This window comes from Nannospalax galili, unplaced genomic scaffold, assembly GCF_000622305.1.
Source record: "Nannospalax galili isolate Female #2095 unplaced genomic scaffold, S.galili_v1.0 scaffold406, whole genome shotgun sequence".
In the NCBI taxonomy this organism is placed as follows: Eukaryota; Metazoa; Chordata; class Mammalia; order Rodentia; family Spalacidae; genus Nannospalax; species Nannospalax galili.
The window spans coordinates 5,869,744-5,888,478 of record NW_008357033.1 but is presented as its reverse complement, the minus strand read 5'-3'; the positions used below and the strand labels follow the sequence as shown (position 1 = coordinate 5,888,478).

The 18,735-nt window shown below is 46.7% G+C and overlaps 1 protein-coding gene across 3 annotated transcripts in view; it reads right to left on the bottom strand.

The window, feature by feature from the left end:
• The window catches only part of Atg7 (autophagy related 7), a 272,025-nt gene that overhangs the window by 67,971 nt on the left and 185,319 nt on the right, over positions 1–18,735 (bottom strand). For 2 of the 3 annotated variants that reach the window (XM_029557052.1, XM_029557053.1), the window contains exon 19: positions 9,809–12,919. The exons of the other annotated variant lie outside the window; for it this stretch is intronic. In XM_029557052.1, the coding sequence (XP_029412912.1) occupies positions 12,725–12,919 (195 nt within the window). In that variant the 3' untranslated portion in view covers positions 9,809–12,724. Of the gene's footprint in view, positions 1–9,808; positions 12,920–18,735 lie in introns of those variants that run through there. 3 annotated transcript variants of the gene reach the window in all.

The following is an 18,735-nucleotide window of genomic DNA, read 5'->3' as shown; positions in this document are numbered from 1 at the left end:
ATATTTTATTTATTATTTTTATTTTATGTGTATGAGTGTTATGCCTGCATGTAAGTGAGTGCACCCGTGTTTTGCAATGCCCACAGAGGACAGAAGAGGCCGTCGGATCCCCTGGAACTGGAGTTACGGACAGTTGTTAGTTGCCATGTGGGTGCTGGGATTCAAACCCGGGTCTTCTGCAAAAACAGCCAGTTTCTTAACCCCTGAGCCATCTCTCCAGCCCAAATCGTGGATTTTTAATTCGAACGCACACATATAAAATCACATTTATCAGATTCTTGGTGCTGAAGTCAGCTAAGATGTGTCTGAGACTCTACATCATTTTTTTTTCATGTGTGACACACGTTGTAATCATCTACAAATAAAGGGCAGGTCTCAGGAAACAATCTGGAGACACCAAGAAAGGCTTCTGGTATGTTACTATTCACCATATTTAAAAAGCAAACAGGGCATCATCAACCCTCTCCTTTTCCCTCTAGCATCACCTCTCCACCATCAGTCAGAAAGGCTGAAATCAGAGAAATGTTCAGTAGGGCACATGACAGAAACCAGCTCACTTTCTCCTTCTCCACCCCAGGTCTCATAGAACCAAAGAGTTCATTTGCTTCTATTCTGATTTTATGGAGGGAACCAAGTCACAGAGTAGAAAGGCACTTAGCCAAGCATGTGAATGCTGAGCCGCCTAGTGGTAAAACCCAGTTCTGACTTCCATCCCAGGCTCTTTCTCAAGGGTCAGAAGCTGCCCACATCCCTGGAGTACAGAATGAGGAATTAGCTTTGAGTAACCAAATTAACATCCAAACTCTTGAAATGTATTTTTTGGTAGAAAATGAAGGGCTATTTTAAAAACGAAGTTCCAATTCCATAAAAATCAAAGCACTCTAAGATGCATTTCTGCTGCCCAAATTCACTCCTATTAAGGTATCTGAGATGTGCTGGTTCACTTAGGATCACAAGTCAATTCCAGAACAGAACATCCAATCACCCACTCAACTAGCATGTACTTATGACAGGCCAGGAGACATACTAGGCCCGGGGGATATGTTATATAAGATGCAATTCCAGGCCCTCAAAGGGAATGTGTCAACACAAACACCATATCATAGACTCATTAACTCATCATATGACCATCTTCTAGGCTTCTGAAAGCCCTCTCAAAACTCCTCCCCAATACAATCCTCAAAGTGGCCAAGAACAATTAATCAATCTCTGGTTGTTCTGGGAGCACGTAGCTACTCTGTGCCTATCTTGTCCTATGCAATTTGAACTTTGGTTTTTGTTTGCTTTGAGATGAGGGTCTTGCTCTGTGGCCCAGGGTGGTCTCAAACTCCTGGGCTTAAGTGATCCTCCTGCTTTAGCGATCCTCCTGCCTCAGCCTCCTGAGTAGCTGGGACCAGAGATGCACACTACTGTACCTGTTTTAAATCTTTCTCCCATCCATAGAAGAGAACACAGAAAAGACCATCTGTGCCAACAGGAGCTGCCAATTCCCCTTTGCACCACCCTTTCAGGCACCCAGAGGAGCCATCTCGCGTCTGTCACCACTTACAGCTGCCATCTGCTGCTGGGGAATCAAAGGCCAGAGTCGCCGCTTCCTTCAAAGCAGCCATGTTATGCCCGTGCTTCACCATATGAGAGACCCATTTACCACCAATGCTCTCCAAGACTGCTCTCTGACCTGGCCTTCAGGTGGACCCCAAGGCAGCTGCTGGCCTCCATTTCACCAGGCTGGCATCTTCCCTCCAGGTGGGTGAAGCTGGCTTGTTAGGGTCTGATTGGGGGAGAACAACAGGACAGTTCCATTTCCTTTCAATGGCTTGTACTGTCTCCGTAACTACTAACATGTAAGCACAGGCCCTGAGAGACCCCCTTTGCAGAGGCAGGTTCTTCTGCCTCAACACACTTGAGTGGCAGCACCGTGCACTGTGTACTAGAAGGAGACCATGGAGGAAACTGACCCTTCCTAATTGTCCAATGTACATTGCAGTGCTTAGATCAGAAGGTGCTGGCCACCAGTCTCCAGCATTTGTGCCCATGTGTGCTTGTACACCCCTGTTGGTGATACTCACAGAAGAGAGACACAGCATAAAGAAAAGATGCTACGAATTAGGGTCAAGTGCAGAAAAGAACCTCCAAAATTCCCCCTTACATCATAAGGTTCTTTCTATTATATTTTTGTTATTATTTTTCTCTTTTTCCTACTTTTTTCTGGTCTTTGAGACAACGTTTCATTATATAGACCCAGTTGGCCTAGAACTTGCTATGTAGACCAAGCTAGCTTAAATACTCGCAGCAAACCTACTGTCCCTGCCTCCTAAGTGCTGAGATTATAGGTATGTTTTACTGTGCTCAGCTCTACTATGTTTTCAACCCAAACACCCAAACAGTCACTGTGATTTTTGTTGAGCAGTGTAGGGGTAGGCACCAAGAAGAGAGCACAGAGATTTAGGGTTTAGAGTTCTGAAGGAGGGCAAGCTGTAACAGGGATGAGCTAAACACCACGGGTTTCAGTACTGGAAGGCTACCAAAGGAACAGATCAGCCATAAATGGGGCATCTACATCACACCCCCATCCCTAAGCCTCAGGGGGATCATCGTGCAAGAGGGAAATGAAAGACTGTAAGAGCCAGGGGTCAGGGAGGACTGGAAGGAAACAGTGTCGTCTGGACATGGCAGGACTGTTGTACTCATGAACCCACAGTGGCTGTGGTTGCTCCACCCCAGCTGAGGAGCTGTGACAGTGGATAGCGGCTGGGAGAGGGAGAGTCAGTTTTCTTTGGTTGTGGCCCCCAGTAGGTAGACTCTGCTTCAGCAGATGGCCCCCACACCCAGGGGTACATGGGCAGCACTAACTGGACTCATTAGGTATACAAAGAGAAAAGGAGGATATGAATTTGGGATATGAGAGTGGGTTGTGGATATGATCTATCTATCTATCTATCTATCTATCTATCTATCTATCTATCTATCTATCTATATATATTGTGTGTGTGTGTGTGAAATCCTCAAAGAATTAATAAAAACACTATATTAAAAAAAGAAGAGTACCAGGATTGGGGAGATGGCTTAGCTGGTAAAGTGCTTGCTGTGGCAAGCATGAAGACCTGGATTCCCAGCACCCAGGTAAAAAGCTAGGTGTGGCGGCTTTTTACCTGACTCACCCTCCCCTAGCAGCCATCAACTGCTGGTAGCTCCTCAGCTAGAGGTGGGGCCTTACAAGCCTCTCCCCCTCCCTGGTAGCCTCTCCCCCTCCTTGCTGACACACTGACTGGCTTGATCTGCAGGCAACCACAGCTGCTGTGGGTTCATGAGCGCAACAGTCCTGTCATGTCCAAATGACACCGTTTCCTCCCAATCTTCCCTGACCTCTGGCTCTTACAGTCTTTCCTCCCTCTCTTCCACAATGATCCTCCTGAGGCCTAGGGATAGGCCCATGATACAGATGCTCCATTTATGGCTGACCTGTAATCACAGTGTTGGGGAGGTAGGAACAGGAGATTCTGGGAAGCTTGCTGGCCAGTCAGTCTGATCAAACCAGCCAACTCCAAGTTCAGTGAGAAATCCTTTCTCAACAGATAAGGAAAGCCACTGAAGAAGACACCTAACATCAACCTCTGGTCTTCATGTACACACACACACCCCTAGCAATTCTACTTCCAGATACATACACACACACACACACACACACACACACACACACACACACATCCTAGCAATTCTACTTCCAGATATATACCCCAAACAACTGAAAACTTATGTTTTAACATCCTGCATGAGTGTTCACAGCAGCACTGAGCCACAAGGGCGAGCCCACATGTCCATCAGTGAATGAACAAGGAAATACAAGGCAACAGTATTTGCTGTACAACGGAATGAGGTTCCTGATACATACTATAGTGAGGACAAGTTCTGAAAATCTTGCGCTGAGAAAGAAGCCAAGCCAGAAAAGACCTAGTATTGTAGGAGCCCATGCATATGAACAGGGCAGTCTATACAGACAGAAGTGGCTCACTGAGTGCTCAGAGCAATGAGTAACTGCTCTGGTTGGGAGTGTTGGGGAAATGGGGGCTGCCTGCCTTAGGGTCAGGGCTTCTTTTGGGGGCATGAAGATGATCTAAACCTCGGTGAACATTTTTAAAAGTCATGATACTATACTATTTTATTTTTTGAGACAAGGACTTATGTTTCCCAGGCTTATGTTTCAAGGCTGAAGATGACCTTGAACTCAATCCTCCTGCCTCATCCTGAGTGCTGGGATTATAGGCATGCACCAGCACAACTGGTTTTATGCAGTGCTGGGACTGAACCTAGAGCTTCCTGCATGCTAGGCAAGCACTCTACCAACTGAGCTACATCCCCACACCCCAAGACTGAACATTTTAAAAGGGAAAATTGTAAGGTATCGATTATATCTCAATAAAATGGTTAACCTGCTCCCCCTGATGACAGTGCTAGAGAAGCTGATAGTAACATTTTTCTAACTTGAGTTTGAAGGAGATTCCTACGATATGTTAAGTTTGTGTGTGTGTGTCTACAATGTGTGTGTTCTCACACATACGTACAGTGTGTGTAGGTCAGAGGACAACCTTGATTGCTGGTTCTTGCCTTCTGCCTTGTTTTGGAGGTCTCTTGTTTCCTGCTGCACACACCAGGCTAGCTGGCCCACCAGCTTCCAGGGATTTTCTCATCTCCATCTCCCATCTCCCTGTAGGAATGCTGGGATCACAGATTTTGAGCATCTACATTTTACATGGGTTCCAGGGATTTGAACTCAGGTCTTCACACTTGTGCAACAAGCACTTTTACCACTTGAGCCATCTGCCCAAACCTGAAGTAAGTTTTGAGGAAAAATAATAAACTGTGGGTGGGTTGACAGGTGGTGTGGCAAAGGTCAGAAATGTTCTGGGATGGTAAGTAAGCCTGTGTGAGTAAAGCCAGAGCCCTGCGTGGGGGCCCAGACAGCAAGCCTGAGAGCAGCTCACAGTGAGGGGACTGTGAGGGCAGCCAGGCTGCCGATGAGGAGCAATAGCACCTGAAGCACGGACAGTGTGACTTCAGAATGAGAGTTTTAACTGTACTTAACGTTCATTCTTTTGAATTCAAAGTGCTGCATGTCATAGAGGCTGCTGTGTTGGATAGGGCAGCTCCTCAGGACCCAGAACAATTCCTTGTTCCTCACACTGTTAGACACAAATCTATCCAACCCAGTAAGAATGCATGCCTCAGACCACAAGGTGGACAAGAGTGAAATAAGGTTTCCAAAGGAGTTATAATTCAAGACTTCTGGCAAGAGTCAGAAAACCCAGTTCTGACCAAAAAGAACTTGTCAGCTCACTCAGTATACTAGGAGAAAGGTGTCTTCTTGGCAGCCTACCACAGGGTTTAGAGGACACCATGACTGTCCTCTCAGTACCAGCCCAGCCACGCTCGGCTCTCCTTCCTGTGTGGCTGTCAGCTGTCCACAAAGTCAGCACAAGGCTGTCCAGATGTCACTGTCCTGATCCTGGCTCCTGGGGCCAGCTGTACAGCTCGGAACGCTTGCCTGGCACGCTTGAGGCCTCAAATCCGATCCCTGGCACTGTCGCTCTCATATGATGTGTTTTATATCTTGGGCCTAGGTTGCCAAGTTCCAACCCTGAGCACAGGGTGGGGCAACTCCATTAGAATGGCACAGGGAAGGGAACAAGGCTGTGGGTGAAGTGGTCTCTTGGGAGTAAATCTGAGGTGTTCTTTAGGGAAAGAGTTGTTTGTAACCAAGAGGAACAATGGATGGCCATGCCACTGCTTCAATGCCAGGGTGTTTGGTTTTCATTATTTTGGTCTTTTTTCACTGCTAGCACAGAACCCAGGGTCTCACACTTGCTCTATACTGAGCCACATTCTCAGCCTCAGATATCCAGTCCAGTCCCTAGAGCCAAGAGTTCAGTGTCTCTGCAGAGAAGCCTGAATAAAACTGCTGGCCAGATGTACTAGCTAAATAGCTGAGAAACATCATGTGAACAAAAAAGCTGGCTTTAGCAGCAGCAAACTAACATAATAGCATTTATCTACACACATCTCCTCTGAGGCAGGCTGCTTTCTCTTGCCGAATTCTCAAACTGTGGGAAGAGAGCTTACGCCTGTAAAATCTACAAACCTTCCAGACAGAGCAGCTAGATGACCAGGGCCAGTTGCTGGGGGACTTCAATGAAGAAATTAAGACTGTGCCACCCCAACACACACTGGCACACAGGTGGTTTCCAATGCAAGGCGCCCGAGCACAGCAGTTACATACAGAGGGTGATTGCGGTGGCCCTTTCTGCACTTGCAGCAAGTCATCAAAGTCCTGTGAGAAAGATGCCACCCCTGTGCCAAGACAAGGAAATGACCCTCATCAGCAGGGAAACCACCGATTCTGGGTGGATCTGTATACGTTATCTGGCTGTAATAGACAATGCTCACCTTCCACTAGCCAACTTCCTCAGATTTACTGCCCTAGCCCAGACCCGTCTTATCGCTTCTTCAGAAATTTTTCATCTGTTGTCAAAAAGTCTAAAAGCCTTCTAAGATTCTAATTAACTATTTATTTAGACAGGATCTCACTGTGTAGCTTTGGCTAGCCTTGAGATCCTGCCTCTAAAGTAATGCACACCTTAATCCCAGCACTTGGGAGGCAGAGGCAGTCCTTTTGACCTCTATGAGATCAAGGCCAGCCTGGTCTATATAACAAGTTCCAGGCCAGCTGAGGCTATAGGGAGACCTTGTATCAAAAACCAAGAAAACAAACCACCACCCAAAATCCCCCCAAAACAAAAAAAAGAAACAAGTTGGGCAAACATGGTCCTTTGAGTCTGCTGCACTGTCAGCCTCCACTTCAGACTCCAGCTGTCCTCTCGGGCACTCTTCTGTTGCCACAGGTGTACTTGGACATTAGAAGTCCTGACATATGGACACAGCAGGCAGATCCCAGCCCACGCTGGGGAGGTGCACACAACTGCTGGTTCACACAAGGCAATACGGATTGCCTATTTTCACAAGGGCTACTCCAGAGAGATGGTCTGTGGGCAGGATGACTCATGAGAGAGTTAAGTGAATTTACCCCACAGAGAAGACAAAGGGCCTGCTTGAAACATCACTGAAATGAGAAAAATTAGCCCAACAGCTGCAGTACTTTAAGGTCTTCTAAATAGACATCCCCCTCCTGCCCACTTCTCCGCCCTTTTCCAATGGCTAATTCTCTCATGTCCCCTCTCCCCCATGATTAAATACAGGCTGACTGAGGTTGTGCCACTGTTGGCGAAAGGGGGACAGTAGAGGCTAGGAAATATTCCTTTAGAGAGCATCTTTTAGCCCTCTGAGTTTTCTGGAATTATCTTTTGTAAGGATGGCTCTGGATTACTCAGAATTACCCTAAAACAGTTTGGCTTGTTTCTAGGTGGAAAAAAATATTAACAAAGTTGTGGACAGGCCTTTCCACACCATAAGGACATTCAGTGCTTGGGCCACATGGGAAGAAGGCCCACGGCCCTGCCTGTCCTCTTCCCAGGCATCTAGAGGATTCTTGGCCACCTCAGCATGAAGCTGACCACACCCTCCTCTCATAGTACAGGAGGAAACCTTCCCCTCTAGGCATGGCTGGCAGAGCTGAAGATCCCCCCCCCCATTAACAAAGGGGATTATTTGTCACTACTGCCCTTTAGGGGTTTTAACAGATTGTGGGTTTGGCGGTAACAGAGCCTGGTGCCCGCTGGATTGGCCCTGGGCCTACTTTGGCCCATGAGTCTATACTGCCTGTAGATAAATGCTGGTCTTGGCTTGGGTTCACAGCATTAGCAAATGCTGGCCAACTGGACATTGTTGTTAGTAACATGGAGATGCTGCAGTGCATTAATGGGTCTAAAGCACCAAAACCTCCCTCTTACCCAGAAAAAATACACATTGTACTTGGCTCTGTAAGTTGAAATTAGGAGACCTCAGTTTTGTGGTGTTTATGGAAGCTTTTAGAGTGACCTATGTAAATAAGCTGTATCAACTGGTTCCCCATCTATGTAGGGATAATGGGGGGAGGGGCAGATGGGTGCACCATGAAGGGAATGACACATACATGATTCCACAGGTTCAGATCAGTGCCAGGAATCTGCTTCACAGACACCATTGATCTTTCCCTGCTCTGGTTAAGTGCCCAGTGGGCTTTTTTATGTGTTTTATCTTCCCATTTTGGAACTATAACTCAGACCATAAATCCACCCATTTAGAGTACAGGGTTAGTGCATTCAGAGTTGTGCAACCATCACTGCTCTCTAATTTGAAATCATCTCTTCATCCCCAAAGCAAGCCATACTCTTCACTATACTTTGTTCTCCCCAGCCCCTCCCCTCCACACTCCCTGGCCAATGCTGATCTCTTCTGTACCTCTGTGGCTTGCCATTTCTGCACATTTTCCACACAGGGAATCTCACTTAGCTTCTCAAAACAGTATTCCTGTTTTCTGTGGATGGCTGTTCTTATGAGGGGCTGCAGTCACAGAGGGGAGTAAATTCTGGGGCTTGCCTTCAATGCCCAACACACAAATGCTTTGTGCACAACTCCAGGGCTTTCTTGTGGCTACAAGAGTCACATGTGAGCTGGCAGAGGCTCTCTGTCCCAGGGATACCATGGGCCACAAGCTGTATTGCTTCCTTAGGTGAAATCTGTTAGGCTGATGTCACCAAGCTTCATCCAGCACATGCTGATCAGATCTGTAGACGTGACCTTCACCTTCCTCTGCACCCAGCACCTGGCCTGACCTACCCTTTCCAAAGTTCCCCTGCTTGGTAAAGATTCAGATGTACTGGGTTGTTTTAAACACATGTGTCAATTTGTCTTCTGTTCCATTAAGGGTCAGAGGACTAGTCTCCCTGGGTCTCTAGCCTGTTGCATTAAGATTCAGAGGGCTAGTCTCCCTGGGTCTCTAGCCTGTTCCATTAAGATTCAGAGGGCTAGTCTCCCTGGGTCTTAAGCAACAAACAAGAGGTTGTCCCAGGTCACAATGACCCGACGTCCATGGAGGGTACATCTGTACAAGGCCACAGTGGAACCAGTGAGAACTCAGGTAGGAAGATACTCGACCTGCGAGCTGATAACTGAAGACACTGTGGGACACTAGGTGCAGAGACCAGGAATCTCTTGACTTCAAAGTGATGATGGGAAACACGGTTTTAATTAAGAAAGCTAGGGCCTGTCTACCTGCAGAAAGTTTGTGGAGCTTGGGAAGAGGAAGGTCAACGTGCAAAAATGTGAGGTCTCAGTCACCACTGAGAAACCAGCAAGATAATCCAAGAAGATCTTGCTGGAAATGAGTAACCACAGTCCCATGAGGTGAGTCCCCAACCTTCCAATCACCATCTGTCTCCTTGTGTGTGCATGAGGAGTGGTGGGGAGGACAGCCCCACTGTCTAGTTCAGGTATCACTCGGCTATGAGTTTTGTTTGTGGCAATCAGTTCCCAGGAGCCTTCATGTGGTGGAGTTAACACTGAATTCTGACCCGAACAGATAGAGACCATGGGACATGAAGGTAGCCATGAAAAAACAAATCTAGAGAACAGAGGTTTAAAAATGTGAAAATTATGGCCTGCTGTTAAGAAAGGAGTTCAGGAGGCTGGAGAGATGGCTCAGTGGTTAAGAGCATTGGCTGCTCTTGCAGAGGACCCAGGTTCGATTCCTAGCACTGACATGGTGGCTAACAACCATCTATTACTCCAGTTTCAAGGGATCTGACACACTTTTCTGACCTCACTGGGCACTGTACAACAGGGGTACACTTTCATACATACAAGCACTACACTCATACGCATAAAAATAATAATTTATTTTTTAAAAGAAAGGAGTTCAACCAGCTACATGCAGACCCATCTAATAGGTAAGAGGCCATACAGAGAGGGGAAGAACCAAGGCAAGGGAGCCAGTGACTTGGCTCTGACATGGACTAGCTCTTTGATGGTGGCATCTTACATGGACACCCTGTGCCTCAATTTCATCTGTGAAATAAAATGACTATGAAGATTAAATGCGATGACCCAAACTCATGCTTGGTACATCATGTGGAAGAGGGTGAACTCTCAGGTCGGTCATCATAGCATCTAATGAGGGACAGATTATCCTGATGCGACAGGGTCCCCAGGCGTTCATGACCAGGCAGTGCTTTGCCAGTAGACAGCCAAAGGCATCCTGGGTGAGCTCAGTCACCCCAGGGCAGCTCTGTCAATGCTTATGACATGCGACATGGAAATGGGGTCTTAGCAGTGAGAGTGTCTTCCCTGGAAACTTTACTTTCTCTTCTAGCTGACCCCTGCATGCAGTTCTGAGGGCCTGGCCATCTGAAGGTGGGTATATGGAGGGAAGGTAGGGACCTTGCCCTCCATGAGGAACACATCTAATTGTGGAAAGGAGATGAGGAAACCACATGGCTTATGCTACAAACACAGCTGCTACATGGAGGCAGGCTAGTCATTCTGTGCTTGATTGGCTTTTTGTTTTTAATTAGCTAGAGAGCCATAACCAAGAGAGTGGGCAGGAAAATCACCAACCCAAGATCACTCCCTTCTAGGGCACATAAGGACCTTGCCAGTGTCTTATTAAAACCGACTGCACCTCTCATTGCCACTCCCTTCAAGGCACAGCCAAGTCCCTGACGCGTATCTGTCAGGCCATCACAGCGGGCAGTGAGGGCAGACACGGTGGGTAGCCTTCATGTCACAAGTTCACACTGTGCTCTCTCAAGGGACATCTCAGGGCCTGTCCACTATTTATCTTTACCTGCCACTTTAAGGCCCATCTCCTTCCCATGTTTAGCATGCTGGTGGCCTGCTCACCACAGGGCAAGCTCTCAAATACTCCGACTGTGCATTCTCTTTCTACGGCCCTCTTTCACCCCTGGCCCTTGTGACAACTTCTTTTGAACCCTGGTTTCAGGATTCTCTTGGGTTCCATGGGGTCTGGCTGCTACATTTTAAGTCTCTTATGGTGGTATACAATTCAGGGAAGGGGAGAGAGACTCACAGGCATCATTACCCAGGGACAGGGGATACCCTATGGCTTCATCATATTGGAAGTGTCTTTAGTTTACTGATGGCTCCATTGCCTCAAGAAATTCATAGCACCTTTGGGCAGGGGAACAGAAGTATGGTGTTTATTGAAATCAACATCTGGTAGCAATTTGTTCAACAGCAACCAGCTTCTCCTGCTGCCTCCTCCTTCTGTACCAAATACTCCACAGGGGCCCGTAATCCCACACTTTTCATTTGTGTGAGGCCTGTATTGTGCTGCTCATGTTCCTAATTACAGATCCCAGTTTATCAACAAGTTGCAGCATGGGAAGTCATTTTTTCAGACTGCTGAGGAGAGTAAAAGCTCAGGTCCATAGGTAGATACACTGACCCTGACCGTGACCATCTGGGAAGAGATAAGGCCACACACTGGCCTTAGGCTCTCTGGCTCCTAAGTCCACACTGAGGCAGAAGGGCTGGGCGCTGTCCTTCACCACCCAGGGGAGATGGCTGCATGATATTGTAGTGGGGCTGGGAGGAAAGGGAGTAAGACTTAACCCTAGAGTGCCACTTCTAGGGACTAAGGAGATAGGAAGGCGCACTACAACCTCAGAAATGTCCTTCTTTTTTTGAGAGCTGGTGATGTACCACACAGCGAGTTCATTGAGACTGGCTGAATGAAGAGTTCATTTCTGGTATCTGTGGTGAGATGAAAAGATGGAGTAAATCCAGAAAGCAAAGTCCAGCTTGGTGGCAATCCTGGGGACTGGAATTTCACATGTTTGTACCAAATATCTCAATTTCAGTCACTCCTAGGAAAGCAGGGACAAGGTCAGGCATGGGAGTAGAATTAAGAGCATACAGATTACGAGGGATTTGTGCCTTGTGTGGCCAGCACCCATGCCAGCCTATTCCTCTCATGGGAAATGTTCCCCTTGCTTACAGCAACCTCCTGGTTCTGAGGGAAGGCTGCCAATCAACCCTCCCCACCCTCCTAGTTCAAGCTGACTCAACAGAGTAGCCCTTCCTTGCCCTTTGTATTTGGTCCAGAGAAGTCATATGATCCAAGCCTGGCTGAGCATCCTTTGTATTAAGAGCCACTGCAAAAGGTGTGGCTACAGAAAGAATGAGATTTTAGAGTTGTCTATGTCCATGATCCTTGTTAGGTGGCAGCAAAAAAAAAGATCCCACTGCAGAGAGAAAAAAAGCCAGCAACAGTGATGAGCCCTGAGACAGAGACAGTCTTAACAGAAACCATGCCCCAGTCCAGAATCCTTGGGCTTGATTCTGTGAGGAAATAAATTCCCCCTTTTCTCCTTTTCTTTTCTTTCTTTCTTTCTTTTTTTTTTTTTTTTAGGACAAAGAGAGCAAATCTGCTTGGTGAACAAACACCATCCAAAAGAGACCGGATGGGAAACACACTGTGATAAGGTAGCCCAGGAAGCCTCAGGGGCCACACAGAAACCTCATTCAGGGCAAGGCATGGGATGGAGATATGGGGCCCTCTTCAGCCATTTAGCACCCTGCGGACCAGCTCTGAGCAGGTGATACAACCACTGGTGCCCTCATGCCCTGCCACCAGCGTCTACACTTCTTCCTCTGTCAGCTTCTCACCCAGTGTGACAAGGACATGACAGATTTTTGCTCCTATGAAGGCCTTTCCTCACAGTCTTCTGGGTTTTTGTTCTTGGCCAAGGTTTGCAGTATGAATAGGAAGTGCTCAATCTTCAGCTCCGCATTCCCCAGGGTTCTCCAGGGCCTCTGGCACCTTGTGGTGGTAGGGTTCTGCCCTACCCCTCACCATTGTCCTTACATTGATTGTATAGGATTTTGCTTTCACCCATCTGCAAGACCTCCTTGAGTTCGGTGGTCTGGTCCTCAGTGAAGTCACTGCTCGGTTCTGAGAGACCTTTTCCTGCAGTAACAGCCATAGTTAATTGTTATCCTAAACCTAGCTCAAGTTTTGGCTTCAGTCATTCCCAGCCAGGGTCTAGAGAGCTAAAGGTTTCCCCTTGATGACCCCATTGCTATGATGATCAATTGTGTAAGTATTGGATACTGAACATGGGTGATATGGCTATAACTGGCAAAGGGCACTAGAGAGTAGTAGCTCTGGCCTGATGCCAGTCTGTTCTGGGAGACTGAAGACACAGAGGTCTATGGAACAGCCTGCTGCTCTCTCACAGCCCCTGCCCCCATAAGCATCCACCCGAAGCCCTGGTCAGGACAGCCAAGTCCTTAACCAAAACAACCTGTCCAGCACAGGTGGCTCAACTGGACAGTGAAGAGGGTCAGGACAGAGCAGTGCCCTGAACAACTGGACTTAGAGAATCTCACAGGAGGAAATCAAATGCTGGCCACTCAGGAATGAATCCAGGGCTGGGCAAGAGGTGTGTTCCTTAAGGCTCATTCTACAACTTCCTGTTAGTGTCCTTGGATGGGTTTTTTGTCACCACAAGTGTCACCACAAGTACAAGAAAACTCTAACAGACCTGAAAGTTATACCACCTACAAAAAAGTCCTAGAATGCTGACAGCAGGTGTCCTCTAGGGACTCAACGAAGGAGTTTCCTACTCATTCTTATTTCATTACAAGGACAGGTGACAGTTCCATAGAGAAATAAATTTTGATTCAGAGTGTGGGCCAGGAGGACAATCAAAATCATACAAGATTCGCTCTCTCATGATCAGAGAATGAATCTGGAGGGAGACTTACTCATCCCTGATCCCTCTGAATCAGGCTTTCTGGTGCTAGGGTTCTCTAAAGGTGTTTTCAAAAGCATCCCAGACAGTTCCAGCAGGCGCCCGAGTGGAAAGGATATGAACTCTGACCAAGCCACACAGCTCATCTGTGATTAGAATACCGGTTGGTGGTCAGTGGGTCTCATCATCTTTTTCAAGTCATGCTACTGTACTTTCTTCTAACAAGGACTTAAAAGTATTGGAACATACCAGATAGAGGAATAAAACACTGAGGAAGAAGAATCCAAATTAGCAATAAACTTCAGATGCTCAGGGGCTGGAGACAGGGCTCAGTGGTTAAGAGTATGTACTGCTTTTGCAGAGGACCCGAGTTTAGTTCCCAGTACCTCACAACATGTTGGACAGCTCACAACAGCCTGAAACCCAGCTCCAGGGGATCTGATGCCTCTGGCCTCCACGGGCACTGGCATACAAGTGCACATACCTACATGCAGACATACACACAATTAAAAATAAGATAAATCTAAAAAAAAAAAAAAAAACCTTCAGACATCTAACATACACCCTACTCCAAAATCAGGAAAAGGAAAATAAAAAGCCAAAAAGCTGCTACATACTTAATTGATTGGAGAATTTTCAAAATATGATGTACCAGGAATTTGGAAAGAATGGAGAGCTACAGAATTTGCATATATTACTGGAAATCACTTATACTGGCCTAGATGCATTGGAAGGTGGTTTGTCATGAGTTGATAAAGTTGAAAAAATGATAAAGTCATTTTCTATTACCCAGCCACCATGATCCCAGATAAAAAGTGTGGAGTAGATCTCCGTGTGAGTGGTATCAATGCCCAAAAGGGAAATACTTGGGTTTGAGCAGGTGAAAAAAAAAAATCTTGGCGATGGCCATGGTTGGTGGCCCTCCAAAGACTGACTCCTCCAACAGAACTCTGTTTTTCAGGGCCACTTTATAATCTGCAACTTTAGTGTTACATTTTCTTCCTGGGAGAGGTGACAACAGAAAAAGATTGAGACACACTGACCCAGAGAAGTACAATGTGTGCCCCCGCCCCTGCAGGAACTACACCCTCCAATGCTCCAGCCAGCACTGTGGTCCCCAACTAGAAGCTGAGGAAGCAAGTATGGCTTTCTAAGGAGGGAATGCTCCTGGCAATGGGAGCACTAAACACCAGACATAGCACGATTCCATTCATAAAAGTTCAAAGTCAGGCAAACAGAACTGTATTGTTCAGAGATGTGTCCGCCAAGCTCAAGATGAAAAGGCAGTCTGTGGAGCAGCAGCCACCAGATTCTGCAAGTGAGGAGGCAGCTTGACCAGTGTGTTTACAACATACTAAATTCATTAAGCTATAGAGAATGCTTTATGCTTTTCTGCATGTGTTATTGATCACTTAAAAATACTAAAATAGACAAGACAATCAGGAGAGAATTTCCTTGATCTTTGTCACTTAAATGCCCTGAAAGCAGTTTGGGGATCAAGTTATCCCTTTCCCACAAGCAGTAACTAGAAGCCCCATCAGAGGCTCATAGTGTACCTGGGCCCAGCAAGTCAGAACCCATTTCTCAAAGGAAGAGACTGCCCAACTTTGAAGGTCCAGCAGGAATCCTAGGCAGATCTCTTGGGGGTGGGGCATGTTAAGCAAGCAGGCTATGACAAGATGAATCCATTGAACAAAATTGGAGACCACACAGCAACAGAATGGAAGGATGGACGTGGGCCTCCATCTCTTATGGTTCCACAGTGATGACTCAATCAAACACAGTTTAGAAAAGACTTCCTAAAACATTGTCTTTGAATTGAACATGGACAACCTTTTTGTTTTTGTTTGAGTCATGGTCTCATGCAGCCCAGGCTGGCCTGGAAGTCCCTATATAGCTGAGGATGTCCTTAAATTGCTGATCCTACTGCTTCTACTTCTCAAGTGTTGGGATTACAGGTGTGTGTGCATCATACTCAGCCTCTGTTTTGTTTTCTGAGACTATGTTACCCAGGCTGGACTTGGAATGGCAATCCTCCTGCCTCAGCCTCATCAATGCTGGGACTATAGCCTGTGCACTACACCTGGCTAGGCATTTTTTTCCTCACATTATTCCTTAAACAATACAGTGTTAATAACCACATACCATTTACATCATGTTAGGGATCATAAACAATCTACAGATGATACAAAGTATATGGAAGGATGTGCAGGGGACTGTTGTGAATGCTGCTCTGCTTATTGAAGGGACTAGAGCATCCACAGTCTGCTACAAATTGCCCCAATATAAAGGTCATGATAGGTAAAAGGAACCCCAGGGGGCCTTGCTGGAGAAGCTGCATGTAGCTAGCTAGCCTCTTGAGGAGTTGATTTCTAGACAATAATAATGTACCTTTCAGGATCATGAATGAATCGACCAGATGCTACTGTTTCATATTGTTTTTTTACACACATTTCTTTCATAGGCTCTGATCAAAATCAGAGAGGCTTTTATAGATTCATGTATAACAAAAATCACAGTTACTAATCTGACACTCTAGTATTCACTTAAACTACTTCTTGAATGGTTAATGCTTATTTAAAGTTAATGCTTGTTCAAAGGTCTATGATATTATAGATTAAGAAGCATTTTTAGTTTAAAAAATGATAAAAAGTTTCTTTCCATTTAGTTCCCTTGAACTTTGCTTTCATTAAATAATTTTGTCTCACCTTCTAAAGATTTCATTACAATTTTATTATTATTGTGTGTGCTGCACAGGCACGGAAGTACCACAGCATCTATGGGGTCTGAGGAAAAGTTTTGGGAGTTTTCTTCCCCCGAATATAACATGAGTTCTGGGGATCAAGCTCAGGTCGTCAGGCTTGCTCTGAAAGCACTTTTACTCTCTGAGCCATCTCGTTGGCCCCTCTCATCTTCTAAAGGTTTCAAAGATGTGTGAGCAACTTTGTGGGCTAGGTGTTATCTTAGTTCTCAGGTGAACTCAGGCAAGAGACACTGGTATAAACAGTAGCAAGACCAGGAGGAAGTCCCACCACAATCTCCAGAACCCCAATCCTGGACTGCAGGCTGGCTCAGGACTGCTTGGCCCTCTTCCTACTATCTCCGGCCAGCAATCCCAGAACTGAAGCCCAATGTTCTAGTCCCACAGGTCACAGACTACAGAAAGGGGAGCGAGTGGAAGAGGGAAGATATCTGGGCACAGAAACATGAACTAGCTTGGTTCTCAACTGCTGCTTGGTGCTCACAGCTGAAGTTAGCCTAAAATCATACAAATATTTTATGCGTGCTGCCTTTTATGAAAATTAAATATTTTGAGAAATCTTTTACCAAGCCAAGTTTCTTTCCCTTTAATAAAATGCCAAGCAGAATTAGTTAGGGCTTTTTCCAAGGAGGAGTAATGTTGGAAAAACACAAATACTTTAAGTTAGAAGCAAATTAAAACAAAATATGGGGTTGGGTGTTCGGCTCAGTGGCAGAGCACATGCTTAGCAGGCATGAATCCCTGGGTTTGGTGCCCAGCACAGGAATAAGAACAAAAACCTACACATATCCCATTACCTACCAGTTCTCTATTATCTGTTTCTACTTTATCACATTTTAAATCACATACCAAGGAGATAGCTTCCAACTTCCTTTCAGTGTAAGGAAAAAGGAAAGACTGGAAAGGAAGAAGTTATTAGTACTTGCCCTTTCCCCAGTGCTAAGTCCAGAGATGGAATCACTACTTCGTCCATGAGTAAATCCTCACGGGAACTCTCAGATTTTATTAGAAGGCAGTTTGAGAGAGAGAAGGCATAGTGATGTGGTGGGATGTTGCAGCATAACAAGATAAGCTACAAAAGCTGTAAAGGGGGGGCTGGAGAGATGACTCAGTGGTTAAGAGTATTGGCTGCTCTTCCAGAGGACCCAGGATTGGTTCCCAACACCCACATGGTGGATAACAACTATCTGCAACTCCAGTTCCAGGGGATCTGGTGCCCACTTCTGGACTCCATGGGTACTGCATGCATGGTGCACTTACATACATGCAGACACCCAAACACATAAAAGTAAAAAAAAAAAAAAAAAAAAAAAAAAAAACATAATGATGATGATGATGACGGTGATGATAAATGACGACGGCGATGATGAGCGTTCATGCGGCACTAAGGCACCAAGCCTGAGCCAGCCTGCCTCCGGACACGTGGAGGGAGGGCCCGGCAACCCGGGCTCCGGGGACCCCGAAGGCCACGCAGGGCCCCTCACGCGGGTCAGCAATGCTCAGAGGTCAGAGGTGGCCCCTCCCGGGCTCGGCCCCGCCCGACTGACCTGTGACGCTGGCCCGGGTGACGCGCTGCACCACGGCCTTCATGGCGGCGGTTTAGGCGACTTGGGCGGTGCCGTCTGGCTCGGACCACGGCACTCAGCGGGAGGCTCCGCGGCCGGCGCCCTCTACGGGTAACACCCGGAAGCGCGCCGGAAGGACCTGTTCCACCCGGGCTGAGGCCCGCCCACGTCAGTCAGGCCTGCCCGCCGATTGGTCCCCCCCATATCAATCACGCTCACCTGTCACCTATCATAACCCTGTCTCTTTCTGGGGCTCCGAGGCTTACCTTTCCTCTCCCTGATTCTTTGCATCCAGTACAACCGAGCTACTCAATGCACTCCCTGGGAAATGTTGGGGCTTCTTCCCGCCCCATCTGCCTTTGCATCCCTGCTTGGTGCGGCCACGGCCAGGGTCTCAGGTGAATCCAACACCCAAGTTCCTGAGGCCAAAAGCATTCTTAGAAGATTCCACACCTAAGGAGAAAGTCTGAAAACTTCTGATCCACATTGGAGTTGGGCCACCGCGGAACTCCTGAAGATAAAATCAATCCGGCCATGACAATACAAAATCAAAAGAGAGAATCAGAAGCTTAGACAAACCAGCTCTTCACACCCAAAAAGTAAACCACAAAGACACATAAAGTTCAAAAAAAAAAAAAGAAGCAGAACTAAACTTGAAGGCCCAAGTATCACACAAGAGTCAGAAACTACAAAAGAAATTCAC